The 20,416-nt window shown below is 38.5% G+C and overlaps 1 protein-coding gene across 2 annotated transcripts; it reads right to left on the bottom strand.

Moving 5' to 3' along the window:
• Positions 1–18,854, bottom strand: LOC576515 (farnesyl pyrophosphate synthase). Of its 2 annotated transcripts, none has more exons than XM_030992871.1 (11): positions 18,724–18,854; positions 15,568–15,872; positions 14,380–14,518; positions 12,319–12,459; positions 7,185–7,265; positions 6,206–6,328; positions 4,551–4,639; positions 2,304–2,376; positions 1,467–1,544; positions 1,002–1,136; positions 1–287 (listed from the first exon to the last, which is right to left on the bottom strand). In XM_030992871.1, exons 2-11 carry the CDS (start codon positions 15,828–15,830, stop codon positions 87–89), a joined length of 1,323 nt encoding a protein of 440 aa, XP_030848731.1. In that variant the 5' UTR covers positions 15,831–15,872; positions 18,724–18,854; the 3' UTR covers positions 1–86. The 2 variants fall into 2 exon arrangements, with proteins under 2 accessions (XP_030848731.1, XP_030848733.1); XM_030992873.1 differs by lacking the exon at positions 18,724–18,854 and adding an exon at positions 18,411–18,429.
• Positions 18,855–20,416: the final 1,562 nt, after the last annotated feature.

The following is a 20,416-nucleotide window of genomic DNA, read 5'->3' as shown; positions in this document are numbered from 1 at the left end:
ATGAACATATTACGTCCAGTCCAGACCTATTTGAAAACCTTTTTGAATCAGCATAATTACAAAAACATTCATTACATAATTTGTATCTACTTGTTCCTTTTATATATCCTCTTGGCAAAAGCGACAAATATATCCTTGGGTAAGGTCTCGCTGTGGCTATTGATCGTGTCCATCAGATCGTTGTAGCTGGATTCCTCATACGATCTGTACACGCTCTCGAGGTCAAGGGTCGCGTAGAGGTCCTTGACCTTTGCGACCTTCTCTGAATCATCAATGCCATAGTTAGCCTGTTGATAGAGGTAAGAAACAACAATCATAAGCTCTGATATGCTAACAGGCCCAATTGTTATCAACAGCTGTTTCGAAGTATACCTAAACATTTGTATCGTGGTGCATTGTATAAGTAAATATTGGTATCGTGGTGCTTTGCATACCTAAACATTTGTATCGTGGTGCATTGTATAAGTAAATATTGGTATCACGGTGCATTGTATACGTAAACAATGCTATCGTGGTTCATTGTATAAGTAAATATTGGTATCATGGTGAATCGTATACCTATGAATATTTGTATCGTGGTGCATTGCATACCTAAACATTGGTATCGTGGTGCATTGTATACGTAAACAATGGTATCGTGGTGCATTGTATACGTAAACAATGTTATCGAGGTTCATTGTATAAGTAAATATTGGTATCATGGTGAATTGTATACCTATGAATAATGGATTTGTGGTGCATTGCATACCTAAACATTGGTATTGTGGTGCATTGTATACCTAAACATTGGTATCGTGGTGCATTGTATACGCAAACAATGCTATCGTGGTTCATTGCAATCCTTTTACATGGGTGCAATGGCCACATCAGCTTCAATTCGTATACCCTCACATGAATGGCGTGATGGTGCTTCGATTCAGAGAAAAGGAACATTAAAAAATTGTGAGTACTGGCATTTCATATATCAAGATTAACATCATAAAATAAAACATGGGGCATACCTCAAGGATTTCCCTTTGGTCCGGGGTAACCCTCTGTAGGGCTTGGACGACTAACCAGCCACATTTATTCTCTTCGATGTCGGTACCGATCTTACCAATGACCTCTGGCTCACCGTAACAATCTAGATAATCATCCTACGGAGAGATAAAGAAAGAGAGAGTGATTATTTGAATAATCTTGTGACAAACAATGCATCAAGGAATATAAGACAGAGAGAAAGAGAGAGGGAGGAGAGAAAGAGAGAGGGAGGAGAGAAAGAGAGGGAGGAGAGAGAGAGAGAGAGAGGGAGAGAGAAAGAGGGAAAGAGATCGGCAGCATGGCTTTATACAAGAATTTTTTTCTTCAAATGTATGTTATAACCAAATAATTACCTCTGTAGTGGAAAAAAGAAAGAAAGAGACTTTGAACAAGATCGAGTAAAGTGCATAAATATATTAGAAACAAGCTTAGAGTTTGACACATACCTGAACTTGGAAGAAATGTCCCATCTGTAATAAGATAGTCTTTGCGTTGGTATGAGACTTGGCGTCAGAGATGCCAACCTGTTTCAGAAGAGAAAACAACACCTTTAAAGCCCCACTGCACAACTTATAGCTACTTGCGCCCTCTATATGGCAAATATTGCCAAATCGGTGCCTGTTGGTCCCCTATTATCCTCTATTTTTCCTATGTTAATTGAGAGCTGATTTGATGAGATAACCACCTGTCAGTGAGCTTGCAGGGTGGTCTAATTCACCCCTAGCCAATCTAGTACAGACGGGCTTTAAGTACATGTACCCAAATCTGTTGAATAAATACATCAATGTTGCAATAACTGGCATACATTACAATTTAGACATTTGCATAGGACCCCATAAGAAGGGTCAAGGAAACATCGGATTGATTAGTTGATATCTTACAGGGAAATTAACCTCTCGACCAAAATCCAAGCTATAGATGGGATTAAAGTACAAGTAATTTTCTCAGTGGCACTAGGGTTAAAATCACATAGAAGTCGGCTCTCATGGGGAATTCGACACCGTTCGGGTGTTTACCCAATAACAGGTGTTGTCAATCACCAGGGTTAGCCTTCAGTTTTATGACCATTAGACCTTGTGTAATGCTTTTTTCCCTCACCGGAAGCTCTCCGAGCGATTAGGGGGTAATTCTTGATTGGCTAACAGGTTTGCTGTGTGCAGATTTGTACTCCCATTAATGGTATTTCCACCAATTTGATGGACACGGAAACTGCCGATCCAGTTCCTTTAAGATATTTACAAATACATGTAAAAGCTAAATTGCGTAACTGATAACGTACTCACCATGTGCATGGCTAGAGCTACAGGGAGATAGAAAGAGTAGAATGCAGTCTTCCATTTTACTATAGCAGCATACCTGAGAAATACAAGAACAACATAATTATTAAAGGGAGCGTAGCATTGCAAATACTGTTTTGGTTTACGCCATCTACGTCTTCTTTTGGACAACTGCAAGCAAACGAATGGACTTAATTAATTAATTGTAGTCAGCGACTTAATCTCAACATGGTCAGTGTTCGGGAAACAGACTGAAGTTCTCCTCATGCTTCAGTTTGAGCGTATATGTTGCACGAATGTGATTGCTGCAGTCGTGTCGTCGTAGTGGTACTATATCCGATTGGCCCCCGAGTCCGGCCACGGGAAAGACACGGTCTTGTCAGGCTACACTCCCTTTAACATTAGCACGTTTCTAAAAACTACTACATTGAAACATGTATATAAAGACCGCTCAAGGGAGACAAGAAAAGTGGTCTTTATGAGTAGGGGATCTTTACGTAAAGGTTTCAATAATTCAGGATTCAATGGAAAACTCTGATCAGGGGAGACAAAAACTAGTCATTATAGACAGGTGTCACTTAAGCAGGTTTGACTGTACAACTTCAGATTCGTAAATTGCATACAGGTATCGATGGAATCTGGCAAGCAAAGAAAATTCACATCAAGTTTATGACTCTATACTTTGAAAAATCAGTATAAGCTAAAGTACTGCAATCAGACCTGCCTACCTCTGGAATTCTAAAAACTGTATTCTTTAATCTCAAAAGTTGTATTTTACGGACATCAATTGTATTAACAAAAAAAAACACGGACTGATACGCAGATCAAGAGCTGCCAACCCCTACTGAACAAAAATCCTATTCTTTTCCCCAAAAAATCCTCTTTTTGATTGATAAGTACTTTCTCAAAGTGTTTTTTTTTTTTGGGGGGGGGGGGGATGTTGCCAATTTGCATAAGTTCCTACATACAGGAAGAACATTTTGTATGGATCATTGGTTGAATATGCATGATATCGTAATGACTTGCCGATGTGAGATGCTTGTAGGATACTTTACAGGACAGAATGGGCATTTTGCCATTTAAAATGGCACACAAGAATAATTTGTTGTTGTTTGGAAAATCATATTTTATTGAGGGAAAATTGTAGTCATCTTTACCACTAAAATTGTATGAAATACAATGAAATCGTACTGGTTGGCAGCTCTGTGAAATCAATGGCAAAATCATTCAAACAGCTAATTGGCTGTATAAATATATGAATATGCATGATAGCATAAACTGCTAGGAATTCGGCTGTGTTATCTTTGTATTGTAACCATGTTCTCTTATCTTTGTCAAGTTAAGTACTCAATTGTCCCGTTCTCGTCTCTGTTGGCATCCCCCCCCCCTATTTTGTAGTTCCTTTTGTATTTACAAATTTGTTAATTTAATTACTCATTATACCTAAGTATCATTTGAGGGGTCCACAATTGTACAAGCATTTAGTGGACCTCTCTGTTTCCAATACATATGCGTAAATTGTTGTAAATGTTTATAATTGATCTGCAATGTTTTGTTGGAAACAGACATAAATTGAATTGAATTGAATTGAAGCAAAGACAAACAAATATTTAAAAGAGCATTCCATGTCAATTTAATAACATGGTAACATTAAAAGGAATGTGAATGTGACAACTTGCATCTGAATATTTTAGCATTGTTTTACCTGAAAATCATCAATATCTGGGGAATCCGAGAAACCCAGAAAAATCAGATTGGTCAAAAAAGAAAACATTCTAGTTTGAAAGCTCTTATATTATATCCAAAATATAGTCTACAGTTCAGAAATCTTCCTCAGACACTAATTGGTAGATTGAAGTAAGCCGCAAATTTTCCAATCACCAGTAGTAGTTGTTTTGGTGGCGATCAGAAAATTGGTAGCTCACTTCAATCTGCTAATTTCTTGTCTAAGGAAGGTATCTGAATTCTAGACATCAAAACTGTTACAGGTAATATTTACTTTCAAAATGTCAGCATGTAAGTCAATGCTACTTTGCCACTTAATAGATTAACAAATCCCACTTGATAAGTTCTGTACTCTCTAACTAGGCCTTGTGGCGGGCGCCTGTAATCCAGCTAACAATGGAAGTTACAAACTGATTCAGCCGAGTCACGTCTTTCGGATGGTGACGTTTAAAGGTCGGTCCCCAGACATAAATAATCATATCTGATTGATACACGTCTGTAAAGACCCATTTAATACACACGACCTACCTTTGTTCTGTAAATCTGTTGAGATCTCTGTCATTTTCTGGAGATGTAAGAAGATCTAGACTTTGACCCATAATCGTCTGGTATGTTGTCTGCAAGAACAAAGGACAATTGAATTAACCCCATAACTCTGTGAACGGGTCGGCTCCTGTATTAAGCCTATGAGTAATAATTGATTCAGTAATCAACAGGTTAATGTTGTTATTTCATTTCAAAATGCTCACGAATGTCATTCTCTTCCATTTTGGATACTAAACCCTAAAATATCTATAATATAACTTGGGCTTAAATCTAATCAGTCTGTGCAATATGAGTGCTATTAAACTGTTATGTGAAAATCAAATTGATTCCCACTGGTTTAATAACTTAAGCCCCGTCTTAATAGAACTTTTTCGATCTCACCCGAGCGATATGTAGATGACAAACAGATGGGGGTCTGATCGTAAAACATGGGGTGAGCTTTGGACACCGTCTCAATCAGCCATCCGCAAAAACCTCATCCGGGTAGGTTACCATAACAACCGCACCTGTCTTATCACAATCAGCTGGCGTGCGCTGTGTACATGACATGTAAATTACGGGTAATTTACCCGGGTAGAGTTCCGCGAGCGTCTTATGAGCTGTTTATCAGGATGTCATCCGGACGACACCTCGATATCACCCTGGCTCGACTAGGGTGAGATTTACCTCAATATTGTCTGGACGTTACCCCGATTGATGCGTCTTAATTGGAAGTGGGTAAATGTCATCCGGACAACATCCGGACTTCACCGCGACTTCCTTTTCCAATTAAGACGGGGTTTAAGTGTTAACGTAATGTTCACTCTAGTTTTGATGCTTTGGTTGGTAGACAATTTGAGGTTTATAGTGAAGTTAAACAACACTTGTCGTGAATAAAGTGTCAATAATATTTAAAAGACACATACACTGAAAACCTGTCTACAGCGACCGCCCAAGGGAAACTCAAAAAGTGGTCTTTGTAGACAGGTGGTTACTAAAGCAGGCTTGACAGTAATTATCTTCCTCCTTTTTGAAGAAATATCAAATTCTTTAGAAAATCCTTTGCTGAATATATTTTAAGTATGTATAATAATAATAATAATAATAATAGGTCTTGCTAACCAGAGGAAGCCTCATCCCTACAATAACATTATTACCCCGGCTTAGTATGAAGATTAATAGAAATATATATATATATATATATTCAATTACAAACAAACTTGTTAAATTTCACTATAATGAAACATGAAGGAAAGAATTAGTCTACAGCACATATCGTTCAACTCTTACTGGAAATTAAAGAATAAAAGGCTCTGGTCATCAGTAAACAGACAGAAACCCTAAGACCCGAATTCACAAAGGAGGTTTATATTTAACCCATGGTTTAAACCTTCATTTACATAACCCATGGTTTAAAATTAGCGCAAAAAAAGCGCAACAAAGTCAAGAGGTTCAATATTAGACGCGCGCAAGGCAAGGTAGGCTTATTTTGCGCTAATTTTTAAAACATGGGTTAAAATAGGTAAATGAAGTTTAAACCATGGGTTAAATGTAAACCTCGTTTGTGAATTCGGGCCTAAGTGTCGGAGTTGTGCAGAATGAAAATGAAGGAAAAAAAATGAAAATGAAGAAAAAAAAATGAAAAGAAATTGACTGACCTCATGAAATAATTCCATGACCTGGACATAGTAGGGTTGATGACCTATATATCTCTTGAGGAGTTTGTAGATGCAGGCTTCAACATAAAATGAATCGTTGATTGCAACATTCCCTACACCATCCTGCAAAAAATAAAAGGGAAGTAAAATTGTGCTGGTTAAAATGTGGAATGTTTTTTAGTTAGTTTAGTTTGTAAGCATTTGAATGTATGCATTATTCTTATCTGACGAGTTTGTTCTTTTAGGACATACTCATAAGCTACTCATGAGGGACCTTAAATCCACAAGCCTTGCTTTCAACCAAGGTCACCTCATCTTTCTATTGTAACGCCATATTCTGTTCACTTGTTATATTCATGTCATATTTGTAATGTGTGCTATGAAAGAAAGATAAATTAAACTTGAAACTTGAATATTTCTGTGAAATGTAGGATGTCAAGAGGAGTAAACTGTGTGAATACGTGTACATGTGGAAGGGCGTTGTCAAAGAAGCTATCTGCTCTCTCACCTCACTTTGACTACTCTCCCCTTTCCCCTCTGCCGATCCATCATCATTCTAATCAAGGTGTCTTTTTATTACCACAAAAAATATCTGTGTCTTAGACTGATCCATCATATCATCACCACCACCACCACCACGTCCACCATCATCATCTTTTCTTACCTTTTTATACCAACATGGGTGCCCTATTCGTGTCTTAGTCTGATCCATCATATCATCACTACCACTACGACCACCACGACCATCACCACCACCGCCGCCGCCGCCGCCGCCGCCGCCACCACCACCACCACCACCACCACCACCACCACCATCATCACCTTTTAATACCTTCTTGTACCAACATGGTTGCCCTCTTCGTGTCTTAGAGTGATCCATCATATCATCACCACCACCACCACCCCAACCACCACCATCACCACCACCATCACCACCACCACCACCACGTCCACCATCACCATCATCACCTTTTCTTACCTTCTTGTACCAACATGGTTGCCCTCTTCGTGTCTTAGACTGATCCATCATATCATCAGCTATCAAGAAGTATGCCTGCAGCTGTACCCGAAAATGGATTGGGGAAGAAAAAATGTATTCATAATCAAAACATAACCTGATGTAAAATTGCTGGCAAATAAACATTAAGTCATTCCCTACAGGAATCAGAGAATTTAGTTGACATTGGTTCGAGGGATTTCCAATTTTCTAGATTGACCGATAATCTGCAAATTAAAGCATTATGCCCAAAAGGCTGACAATTTGAACAAAATACAAATTTAGATTTTAACTTTCATGTACTGATCAACTGCTTTGGAGGCTGCCATATTTAATAGAAAAAGAAACAATTTAAAACAGACACTATAATTCCTTGTCTCTATACTCCTCAGTAATTAATGATCGTTGGAATGAAAATTGGTTAAGCTAAGAATGGATTCTATCCTATGAAAAATTGGGTGACTGTCACACCTGACAAGATAACTACTGGGGGGTGTTTCACAAAGACTAAGTTTGACTTCAAGTTGGACGTAACTATGGCAGGCCATTCATGCCACTGGCACTGTTTGCTCTCACCATTTACTGGCATTGGTCTCTCAAGGGAAATACAAATCTACAGAGTTGACATTTTTTGAAAATTCATTATTAAAGGAAAAATATTATCTAAAGAACATAAGGGTGAAAGCAAACAGTGGCATGAACAGCCTGCCATAGTTAAGTCCAACTTAAAGTCGATTTTAGTCTTTGTGAAACACTCCCCTGGTCCACTACGGTATGAAATCCTTGAATGCCACATTATTCAAGTGTATTTTACATACATAGTGTAAGTGTGATTAAGGTTGAATGTGGTGGTTTACAGTCTGTTTCATTAGTCAACAAAAGCAGCTAAAGAGTTTCTCAACTCTTTATATGCAACACAAATATTCTCCCTATCTGTGTCACATTGTATTTATCATGGGAAAATATACAGTGCGTCCCAGAAAAAACGAAACCGAGAAGTATCAATGTTTTATCATAACATAATCACATCCATAATTAATGAATGATACATATTTGGAAAGCTTAGAGTCTCCTCTTTCAGTTGATGCTACTCACGTGATGCATATTTCACGCATGAGTGATTAAAGGTAATACAAAGTTTTGGGAAATTTTGAAAATTGGGTGGATAGTGATTCTTTACAATTTTGATATATTTGGATGCCCCTGTGGATGTATTATAAGCACTAGAAAATTTAGCCTCTAAAACACTTCTGTTTTCGAGAAAAATTGAATATAAAAATTTACCGGTGCTCCCGGTAAATTTTTTTTTTTTTTTAAATAGCGCCTACGGCCGTACAATGGCAGCTGCGACCATGAAAATCTCAAAATATGTAGTTGTGATATATAATTTCTAAAGGGAATAGCTAATCGGTTGATTTTAGTCAAGAAACATTGTTTTATAGCTTGATTAATATCTTGACCTTGAGAGGGAGCTATACAACATAAAGAGTTTATTATTTACAATTTCATAACTTTAAACTCGATTTCAACCGCGACAACGATCACTGAATATTGAAGGATCGCATATGCTTCCAATATGTTCATTTGAACCAAATTCATGACCCCATACCAAAACTTTGTATTACCTTTAAAAGCAATTTGAAGGAAGGAAACCAAAAAGTAATTTGGCGGGCTGTATCTGAATTTCAAAGAAAAATTCATATTTCTAGGAAGTTCATTTTCTGCTCTTTTATATGATACCTCAATCAAGAAAAATGAGCCAGGAATAACAAAGTTCTGTTTGTTTAAAGTAGCCCTTACATTTTCATAATTTTAACAAACGAATTCGTTTTCACTGGGTGCCTGCCGTAGCAAAAAGCAGATTTGACAAAAGACTTAACTCCGTTTCGTTGACAATCAGCCATGCATGAAGACTCTCGTTTACGACCGATTGTCAACGAAACGGAGTTAAGTCTTTTGTTGATTTCGTTTATTGATACGGCAGGCAGCCAGTGAAAACGAATTCGTTTAATAAAATTATGGAAATGCAAGCACTACTTTAAACAAACAGAACTTTGTCATTCGTCGCTCATTTTTCCTGATTGAGGTGTCATATGAAAGGGCAGAAACTCAACTTTCTAGAAATGTGAATTTTTCTTCGAAATTCAGATACCGCCCGCCAAATGTCTTTTTGGTTTCCTTCCTTCAAATTGCTTTTAATCACTCATGCGTGAAATATGCATTATCTGAGTAGCATCACATGAAAGAGGAGACTCTAAGCTTTCCAAATATGTGTATTATTTATTAATTATAGTTGTGATTAAGTTATGATAGAACATCGATACTTCTTGGTTTCGTTGTTTCTGGGACGCACTGTATTAAGGCTGTGCACAACAGTGTAATGAGGTACCCGAGTACACTCCCATGCTTACAAGCGAATACTCGAGTATTCAAACGCCATGTTTTTTTTTTGATTTTTTTTTTTTTTTTTTTGAATTTTTTTGAATTTTTTTTTTTTTGATTTTTTTTTTGATTTTTTTTTTTTGTTGTTGCCACCACCATACATACCACTGGAGCAGTATCTCAGTTCTGTCGCCGAAAACGCATGCAATTTTACTTTGAGTTGCAGTTGAAGGCGCCGAATTAATAATAATAATAACAGTGAACAATGCTGTTTTAAAAACCAAAGATGGCAGAATAATCCATTTTCCTCGAAGTCCAAGCAGAAATCCAGACATTTGATCCCAGTTTCTGAGTGGTGAGTTTGACAGTGCTTGAGTTGGGAAACATTTTTACCGACGGCACCATGCCAGCGGCCGCCGCTCACCAAGGCACGGGTAAGCGTCGGCCTGGACATTTAAATTTTTTTTTTTTTTTTTTTTTTTTTTTTTTTGCGGCCGAATATTCGGGTACGAGAAATCGTACCCGAGTAGTTGTCAACCGTGCGGGTACTCGAGCATTCGACTACCCTGCACAGCCTTACACTGTATATACACCAAAGGCTTCTGGATTATTTAACTGTTTCCGGTGCAAGTTAATCTAGAGTAAAGGAGCCCGTAATCGGCCAGCTCCCGTTTTCGGCCGATTGGTTGGATGCAAGGTAAAATCACTCTAAAATACATCGCATAATAGCATAACACATATCCCACTCATACCATACCATGCCAGTGTCACTGAAGAACCACATTTGCAATGAAAAATATATCCTAAAATATCACATTTTAGCGATGTAATCGGCGGTCCCGCTACCCAAATCTGAAAAATCAAGTATCTTACGCGTGTATGTAAGAAATATGGGTACCATAAAATCCGCTTTATTTCAAGTATTTTTCAGATTTAGAGCCCGATTTTGTGTTAGTCGCAAGCTCAAAAGTATCTCATCGCATGTATTAAATCAATGCAGCCGGACCCTGCCACGCACACACGATATGTCTGTCTAATTCAGATTCAAACTTCCGATCACCGCTGTGCCTGTCTTCGGCCAAGCGAGCACCAGGGAGCTCCGGCGTGGGATATCTGCTCCGCCCGCTTGTGCTGTACATCAGCGCGGAAACGCACGGCGCGCGCGAGCGCTTCCTATTGACTTTGTACATGCGGCCGTAAACTGAAACGCTCGGCCGATAACCGGCTCCAAAACAGTGAAAATTGAAATGAATATTGTCATGGCAATTCGTGATTTTTTTCTGGGATTCTTTTTTTGTTTAAATAATAATAATATTTGCTTCATGATTTGAACAAAAAATGATAATAAATAGGAAGTAAAGGGTCCTAAAAAAAGGATTTTGTCTTAAGTGGCCGAAAACGGGCTCCTTTACTCTATACCAGTGTTAAAATGGTTGATAATCAAGACCAGAATTGGTAATTTCGCAAAGCCATTGTGTTGCACAAAGCAATCCTTTCCTCAGTCACTGAGCATTGTTTTGTGCAAAAGTGCAAAACAAGCGACCAAGGAAACGTGCAGAAAGGCGTCTAAACAAATGACCATCAATGACAGACTTCTTTTCTTACCCATTCTACACACCAACCAAGTACCATGGCAGTGTGAATGTTATCTTCTGTGTTCTGAACGCTGTTTGCCAGCTGCGTGAATGCATTGACCACTGTCTAAACAAATGACTATCAATGGCTGACTTCTTTTCTTACCCATTCTACACACCACCCAAGTACCATGGCAGTATGAATGTTATCTTCTGTGTTCTGAACGCTGTTTGCCAGCTGTGTGAATGCATTGACCACCGTCTAAACAAATGACTATCAATGGCTGACTTCTTTTCTTACCCATTCTACACACCAACCAAGTACCATGGCAGTGTGAATGTTATCTTCTGTGTTCTGAATGCTGTTTGCCAGCTGTGTGAATGCATTGACCACCGTCTAAACAAATGACTATCAATGGCTGACTTCTTTTCTTACCCATTCTACACACCAACCAAGTACCATGGAAGTATGAATGTTATCTTCTGTGTTCTGAACGCTGTTTGCCAGCTGCGTGAATGCATTGACCACCGTCTAAACAAATGACCTTTAATGGTTGACTTCTTTTCTTACCCATTCTACACACCAACCAAGTACCATGGAAGTATGAATGCATTGACCACCGTCTAAACAAATGACTATCAATGGCTGACTTTTTTTCTTACCCATTCTACACACCACCCAAGTACCATGGCAGTATGAATGTTATCTTCTGTGTTCTGAACGCTGTTTGCCAGCTGCGTGAATGCATTGACCACTGTCTAAACAAATGACTATCAATGGCTGACTTCTTTTCTTACCCATTCTACACACCAACCAAGTACCATGGCAGTGTGAATGTTATCTTCTGTGTTCTGAATGCTGTTTGCCAGCTGTGTGAATGCATTGACCACCGTCTAAACAAATGACTATCAATGGCTGACTTCTTTTCTTACCCATTCTACACACCAACCAAGTACTATGGAAGTATGAATGTTATCTTCTGTGTTCTGAACGCTGTTTGCCAGCTGCGTGAATGCATTGACCACCGTCTAAACAAATGACCTTTAATGGTTGACTTCTTTTCTTACCCATTCTACACACCAACCAAGTACCATAGAAGTATGAATGCATTGACCACCGTCTAAACAAATGACTATCAATGGCTGACTTTTTTTCTTACCCATTCTACACACCACCCAAGTACCATGGCAGTATGAATGTTATCTTCTGTGTTCTGAACACTGTTTGCCAGCTGTCTGAACGCATTGACCACCGTCAGCCCTCTGTTTCTCTTTCCTCCCGGTACAGTGTATACCAGCATCTGAAATATAAAAGATGAAAACAGAATACTTAAAGGTAAAGACCGGTATTGGAAACGCCCCAATCTCAAAAAATGAAATGGAAGCTCTTATTACCAATCATGTGAAAGAAAATATTTTAACTAATACATGATGATAACAATTTTGCCAGGAAACCGCCTACTAATTGATATATTTGGTAAATTAGTTTATCTATTTGTATGTGAGAGATAAACGCAAGTGTTGTGCACGTGTGCGTGGTCCCATATTCCTGTGTACAGTGCTTGTAGCTTTAAGAAGACTAGGCCAAATTTCTTATTATTTTGATGATTCCAGAACCTTGCAGTACACACCAATACTTATATGCTAGATGATCAACCTTTTCTAATCATTTCCACGCATGACCATAACTGGTATTTATCTTTAAATACACCCTGTTATCATCTTGGTTTTAATAAAAGCAGAAAATTAAGAGTAACAGGTTTTAAGTTTAAGCAAAAACCGATTACAAATAAGAAAGTTATGAATTTTTTAAGTTGCGATCAATTGAACACAAAAAAGGTGACTCTGTGATGTATCTTACTAGCTCCCTTTAAAGTGACTTGATAACATTGTTGAAGGTTGATGAAATGATTGCTTAATTTTTGTATAAAATGTTACTTACTATATTCCTTCTACTGTACTAACCCTCTGACATGCAAAAAATCCTGAAAACATTCTCAAACCACGAAGATATCTATGGTTTTCTTTGAAGGAGTCGATGTATGACACCCTCTAACAGTGATTTACAGTAAATTCTCCCAACCATTTTTAAATTTTCCCAACCGTTTTTCCATGAAAAAAATGACATAAAAACAAAAAATGTCAACACTTAAATGTCTGGAATGGAATGTAGAGCCATTTTATTGCTTTGTGACGATTCACCTAAAATGTAATTAAATTATAATAATATGGTTGGGAAAATTAAGGAATCGATCAGATCAGTTTTTCCCAATTTGTACCTTGAATAATGGTCCGTTTTCACTCAAATTTTCAGATTATCTTTAATTGTACATCTAGCATTGAAGTCACTACCTTAGCACCACTATCTCTCATCTGAACAATGTTACTTAGTCCCTTTAAGAAAATGTTTAATCATACATATACCCTACCGGTATATACAATTATTGCAAATATGTTTTTATACAACCCCATACATGCCAACATTTGAAAATCAGAAATCTGTACAAATTATGCTATTTTCAAAAAAAAAGAGGAACAATCCTAACTCTCCTATTCAATACTACAGACAAATTTGTACAGGAAGAGGAACACCTGCATTAAAATGATAATTATCTTCTCCCAAAAAGAGGAATGTTCCTCTTTAATCTGAACAGTTGGCATGTATGCAACCCCTGTATAAAGCAAATCTATTCTGAAAGTGAGATCTTTGTCAATTTGTGTTTCACTGATGACAACTTCAAACATTCAAGAGTGAATGGTAAAAACCACTATGAATTTGAGTGTTTCATTTTATTTGCATTTGGAACTATCCTTAAAGGTAAAGACCAGTATTGGAAACGCCCCAATTTCAAAAAATGAAATGGAAGCTCTCATTACCAATCATGTGAAAGAATATGTTTTGACTAATACCTGATGATAAAAAATTTGCCGGGAAACCGCCTACTAATTCATATATTTGGTAAATTTGTATCTCTCATGGTCTGTGAGAGATATAGGGTAGTCCCATATACATCTTTCTGTGTATAGTGCTTGTAACTTTACAAAGAAAGGGCCAAATTTCTTATCATTTTGATGATTCCAGAACCTCGCAGATGCTAGATGCTAGATGATCAACCTTTTTTGATCGATTCCACAACGTTTCTTTCACAATGCAATCGCATGACCATAACTGGTCTTTACCTTTAAAGACTGGACAGAGAAATAGGGCGCTCAATTATTACCTCTTTAAACCAAGCTGCAGCGTCTATGACCTCTGGGTTGGCAGTGTCGTCGGTCAGCTCGTCCACCAGTTCGTGGAAGACTTTCTCAAACGTCTGAGGGTCTTGGGCACTGCTTGTAGAAGACATGTCTGATATATACCTGTTGAAAAAAACATGGCAAGGTTAATTTATTCAAATTTATTAAAATTTTATGCAAAATTTATGCAAAATATAGTTCTTTCCACTGATTCTCAATCTACTTTTTGTATTTTCCCCCCTTCTTCTTTTTGAGGATGCACAATACATGTAAGCCCAAGTGTCATCCTCTTTGGAAGACTAAATTCTCTAACAGACTAGATAAGTTGGTATTTAGGCCAAAAAACAAAGTAATGTGTTCCATTTGGACGTTTAAAAAAAAAATATTAGGTAGGGTATACTATTTACTATTTGGCAATTGTTTGCAATTTTTTTCTCCAAGATAGCTGCCGTGCTAATTATAGCTGGCCGAGCCTATCACAGATATAGTGCTATGTGAGTATAAGTATACTGATGCAATTTATGACAAAAACAAATTGATTTGTATTAAGGCTGCGACGTGTAGTCGAATGCTCAAGTACCCGCATGGTTGACAACTACTCGGGAACGATTTCTCGAACAAAATATTCGGCCAAAAAAAAAAAAAATCTGTCCAGGCCGACGCTTACCCGTGCCTGGGTAAAAGAAAAAAATTCAAAAAAATTCAAAAAAATAATAAAAAAACATGGCGTCCGAATATTCGAGTATTCGCTTGTAAGCCTTGGAGTGTACTCGGGTACCTCATTTCACTGTTGTGCACAGCCTTAATTTGTATCACTTTAGAAGCTATTTAAACAAAATGTATATCACAAGGTTCTTTTTTTTTGAGGGGGGGGGGGGGTTCATAATTTTGTTATTTTGGAGGGAGGGGCTTTTTTCTTCTGAATAGTAAAAAGTAAAAAGTAAAAAGTAAAAAAAGGGAGGCGAGCGGGGACGAGAAACACTTAATTTTGTTTTCCAGCCTTATAGAAAATGATTTATATCCATATATTTTACAACAATATTGAAAAAGAAAATAATAGAACAATTTTTGTACAATTTGGAAGATGTTATTTCGACATAGAGAGCAGCTAGGCTTTGACATTATATGAAGTTTCATGCTCCTAAAGATTCTGGGTTTCACAATTAACTTACCAGGGGTGTTCTGTACTGGCTTCTTGTTTGAAAGGACAGGAAAGGGTGTGGCCAAGAACAAGTGAATGGAGAGGCGTCGTCGATCGGAGGCTTGTGCCAGGAGAGAAGCTGGAATTCTTCCCGCAAAAGTTGGAAACTTGACTGAACTGGGTAGAGTAGCACGTACGTTGACCTTGTATGACCTTTGTGTGACCTCTGACCTTAGTGGAGTGGTATGCCGGGATGACAAGTCTGTTGTAGAGAAGGGAAAGCCTACATTGCATGGTACTGGGCTCAGTTCCAAACTTGTTCTGCCTGTTGCATGTCTGTTCGATAAACAGTTAAAGAGTTCAGGAGTTAAAATGATTTAGCGCTTAGAGACTTCGGTAGTAAGAGCTTTACAAGTAACATTTTTATTATTATCATAATTATATCCACACATTTCACAACAATATTGAACGAGACAATGACTATCATATAGCATAATGTTACCGGCGCTAATTGTCCAGAAACGTATCCAAAATTCGACCCGTAACTCCGGTGTGGAGATACCCTACTAAAACATGTACATGTGGTAAATATTCATTAAGTGTCCAAATAAAGACCATGGGTGGTATTCTCTTAAGTTAAGCCAGGACTAAGTCCAGACTAAACAAGAATTTTAGTTCGCACTTCTATGGAATGCTAGGTTTCATCTTCCTCCTTCAATATTCATGACAAAGATAATCTACCAAGGACTTTGTTGAAATTTAGTGTATACTCATATTATCTTTTTCTTCCTATTTCAGTGCAAAATTATTTTTTTGGACACTTTTCATTGAAGGATTAAAATAATCTGTTCAGGGTAAATTAGTTCACAACAGGCACTCCATAAAAGTGTGAACTAACTAAGCACGCGCTAACTTAGTACGCGCTACCGGAATACCACCCCATGAGTTAAAAGTCGTAAATGAGTATTTTTCGGAAAAACGATATTAGTATACACTTTTTCTCAAGTTTCCCGGCAAACCGCTGCACAATACAAGTGCATACCGATGGTGGGTTGTGGGAGCGCCCCTGTGTAAAGTTATCTACCGTAAAGAGGATCTGAGACAGTATGGTAGATAACTTCACACAGGCTCAATCACCTGCCCGCAACCCACCATCAGTATGTACTGTATTGTACAGCGGTTTGCCATGAAACCTGTGAAAAATGTATACTAATATCAACATTTATCCGAAAAATACTTAAAAAATAACAAGACAATTGACACGAAACAGGTAAAAAACATAACGACATTTAACTCATGATCTTTTTTTGGACATTTCATGAATATTTACTTCATTTAGGTATGTTTTAGTAGGGTATCTACACGCCGGAGTTACGGGTCAAATTTTGGATACCTTTCTGAACAAGTGCCAGAAAATTGACACGAAACAGGTAAGAAACATATCGACTTGTAAATCATGACCATTATTTGAAAAATCGGTTAAGATTTACTCAATTTCAGTATGTTGTTGTCACACATAGGAGCATCACTATCCTGGCTGTGTAGTAAAAGCTGTGCTTTTGATTCTCAACATTTCAAACACCACTGTACAGAACTCAACTGATTTCACTCAATAGATGACACCTAAATAGCAGTAAAATACATTTTTTTAACTTACTGATGTTAAGAAGAATAATTTAAAAATTCAAATTACAAGTCTAGTGTCAAACTTTGCTTATACAGCTGCGTCGACATGATTGTGTAGACTCTATGCGATATTGTGTAGTGTGTGTATTTATGTATGGGTATAATAATACTTGCCTCACAGCATGTATGCAGTGCTAGAGGTCAATACGCATTAGCATTGACTCTCAATGCTTTGCTGGAGTGTACATGTTTCGGTAGGGTATCTCCACGGCGGATTTACGGGTCAAAGTCTGGATAGACTTCTGAACTATAGCGGCAAAACATTGTCCGGAAAAAGGTTAAGCTTTCGTGAATGATGATCGAACGATCTTGGTATCAACATGTGGAGAATGAGGTAAATAAAGCAACAATGTCATTTCCGCACTGCATTGTGGGACGGGCTTTCAGTGAATTGGGTAGTAGGGGCGCTGGTCCGAGAATGAGGATCGTCCTCATAAACAAGGATATCCTCCTAAACGAGGACAAAATGCGTCCTCAAAAATAAGGGTTGTCTGCATTTTCAAGGACGTTTTTTTTCTTCGGCACTCTGGGGGTTTCATGTTGCAAAGCGGCCCGCTGGCGATGCCAAAAATGGATTCCCCTTTGGAAAATAACCCTAGTTCACCGTCTACTTTTATGGGTTGTCCGTCTTCCCAAGGATTTATTGCTCATAATGTGAAGGTCTCTGTACAAAGCCAATGTAAAATGCATCAAGAAAATCATTGCAGAATCCGTTTTTTGTATCGCCAATGCGCCGATCAAAAATATGAAACGTCTGCATCGCAGACGGTCCTTACTTTTGAGGACGCATCTGTCTGTGTTAAAGAAGACGATCCTCATTTATGAAGACGATCCTTATTCTCGGACCAGTGCCCCTACTGTAGATCTAGAAAGAACTTGATAATGATCCGTTTACATAACGATATCATAGTTCATACCGATAGCGAATCTTCATCAGCTGATACGGTACCATCCGACAACTGTGCGCTGCTGCGCATGCGTCGCTGAAAAAAGGCACGTCGATTCATGACGTTGCGGGCGATCGGAACCATGGCTATTAGGGTAATATTATTAGCAAATTCACAGAAAGATGCGGATGCCCAGGCAAGAGGAGTCGAAAAACGTTTTTTGTAGAGTAAGATCTAAGTCAAAATTGTAATTAGATCTAGTCTTCTACCTCTTTACATTGCAAAAAAAATGTGACCTTACCCGCTGTTTGAATCGTTTTCATAAACGGGCCCTATGGTAGTATATATGGAGCTCCGACGCCTTTAGCATCGGCGTCGGAGCTCCCTTAAGTTAAGGCTGAGAAGCTAGAAGCACGCATGCCGCACGCTCCGCGGCCGCGCCTGCCCGGCTTGACCGTGCATTGTCATCATTGAAGATAGTCAAATTAAAGGCAATATCAAACCAACAAAGGTTAGAGAATTTCAGGTATTTAACCAATGTAAACACTTGTCTCGTAATCCAAATACAAACCACATGGCTAAGAAGTCGAATGAATTGAAAATTGCATACTTACAACGAATATTCTCTCAAATATTGATGATTTTACACGAATTTTGACGCGAAGGCGGTTGCATCGACAGGCTCGAGACAGCAGCAGCCGACGTATGAATGTATAGGCCTGTGATTGGTCAATTCCCCTATCGTACCATTGCGCCCTGTCAAAATTGAAGAAGTTAGTCTCGAAACAATAACAATACTTTTCATAACTGTTATGATATTGCAATTTTTTTCTATCGACTCTTATAATTACAAAATTCAATATAATTTTACTTACTTTTGCTCATTTGATAGATATTATTTTGCTAGAATCATCCACCAAAAGCCTCCCTAACTTCAAGTATTATTCATAGAGTCTGATAGGCAAGGGGCATCTAGGCTTCTAGTCCAGCCTCTATACCGCTTACATGTCGCGTGCCCAATCTAATCGGCTGACACAATAACACAACCTCAACGTTGAAATTAAGTAAATCCAGCCATTGCTCTCATTCCGTTCTGATCTTGGGGAGTGAAACTTGGTATGGTGGGGGATTGCGCGATCAGTAAGAGCCGCGCTGCATGTAGTCTGCTAGCACAGACCCGAATTTGTCACTAATTTTGCCTTGAGAGAAGCCTATAGCCCAGCACTATTGGTTGTGTGTCAGGAACAGCTATAGTACATGGCCTATGGTAGTCTTAATAGTGCAGACTCTCTTTTACGACTGACCAGGGTTTGTGCCTGCAAACTACGCTGCATGTGTGTTTATGGGGTTGATGAACAAAGAACGGACTGAATCTGGACTCCGTAGGCTACATAATGATACACAATGGGACTCCGCAGGGGCGTCTGTTGCCAAAGGGGGGATCGAGGGGGTGGAGGTGGGGGGGGGGGGGGGGGATGCGACACCCCCACCTGTCAGGATATTGTCGGTAAAATTGTGCTGCTGTCGGTGAAATGACAAAAAGGGAGGGGGAATGAGAGAGAAAGAGAAAGAAAAGAAAAAAGGAAAGGAAAAGAAGGGAAAGAAAGGAAGAGAGAAGAAAACAATTAGGAATGAGAGGAAAGAAAGGAAAAGAAAGAAAAGAAAGACAAGGAAAAATGGAAAAAAGGAAAAAAAAGGAAGAAAAGAAAACAAAAGAAACGGGGGATGAAAGAGAGGACGGGAGAGAGAGAGAGAGAGAGAGAGAGAGAGGGAAGAGGGGGGGGGGGGGGTGTAAGAGCCCAGTGGCGGATCCTAATGTGTATTTTTACTTTTCTTAACGTTAATTTTACCTTTTTTTTGAAGATGGCCCCCATCCCCTCAAGGGGGGAGGGGTGCGATTTTTTCAAATTTTCGAGGAAAAACAAAATAGTGCTCACAAAGATCGAGCATAATAATATATATTTTGTGAAAGCGTAATTTATCACCAAAATAAACGAAAAAAGATATCTATAATTCATATTCGGGCAGCTCGCTGTCCCCCCCCCCCCCCCCCCCCATTACGCGCGAAGCGGAAGCTATGATTTTTCATGAATTATTAGAGAAAGAAGAGGATTCGCTGTACCATAGTCTCGACTCTTATTCCAAGTCTGAATTCAGTTTCCCTTCTCCCGCGCGAAAGCTTTGACCTTTCATAGTTAAATAAAAATTTAGAGAAAGGAGATGATTCGTTGTTCCATTTTCGACTCTTAATCCTTGTCTGAATTCAGTTTCCCCCTCCTGTGCAAAGCAGAGAAGCTTAACGTTTCA

This window comes from Strongylocentrotus purpuratus, unplaced genomic scaffold (genome assembly GCF_000002235.5).
Source record: "Strongylocentrotus purpuratus isolate Spur 01 unplaced genomic scaffold, Spur_5.0 spur5_scaffold_20, whole genome shotgun sequence".
In the NCBI taxonomy this organism is placed as follows: domain Eukaryota; kingdom Metazoa; phylum Echinodermata; class Echinoidea; order Camarodonta; family Strongylocentrotidae; genus Strongylocentrotus; species Strongylocentrotus purpuratus.
The sequence above is the reverse complement of the archived record's forward strand: the minus strand, read 5'-3'. Positions and strand labels throughout refer to the sequence as shown.

Coding starts and splice junctions, on each gene's coding strand:
- LOC576515 (XM_030992871.1), bottom strand. CDS start 15,830: ATGCAATGTAGGCTTTCCCTTCTCTACAACAGACTTGTCATCCCGGCA. Junction 4,640..6,205: donor TCATGGAATTATTTCATGAG/GTCAGTCAATTT, acceptor TTGTTCTTGCAG/ACAACATACCAGACGATTAT. Junction 288..1,001: donor ACCAAAGGGAAATCCTTGAG/GTATGCCCCATG, acceptor CTCTATCAACAG/GCTAACTATGGCATTGATGA.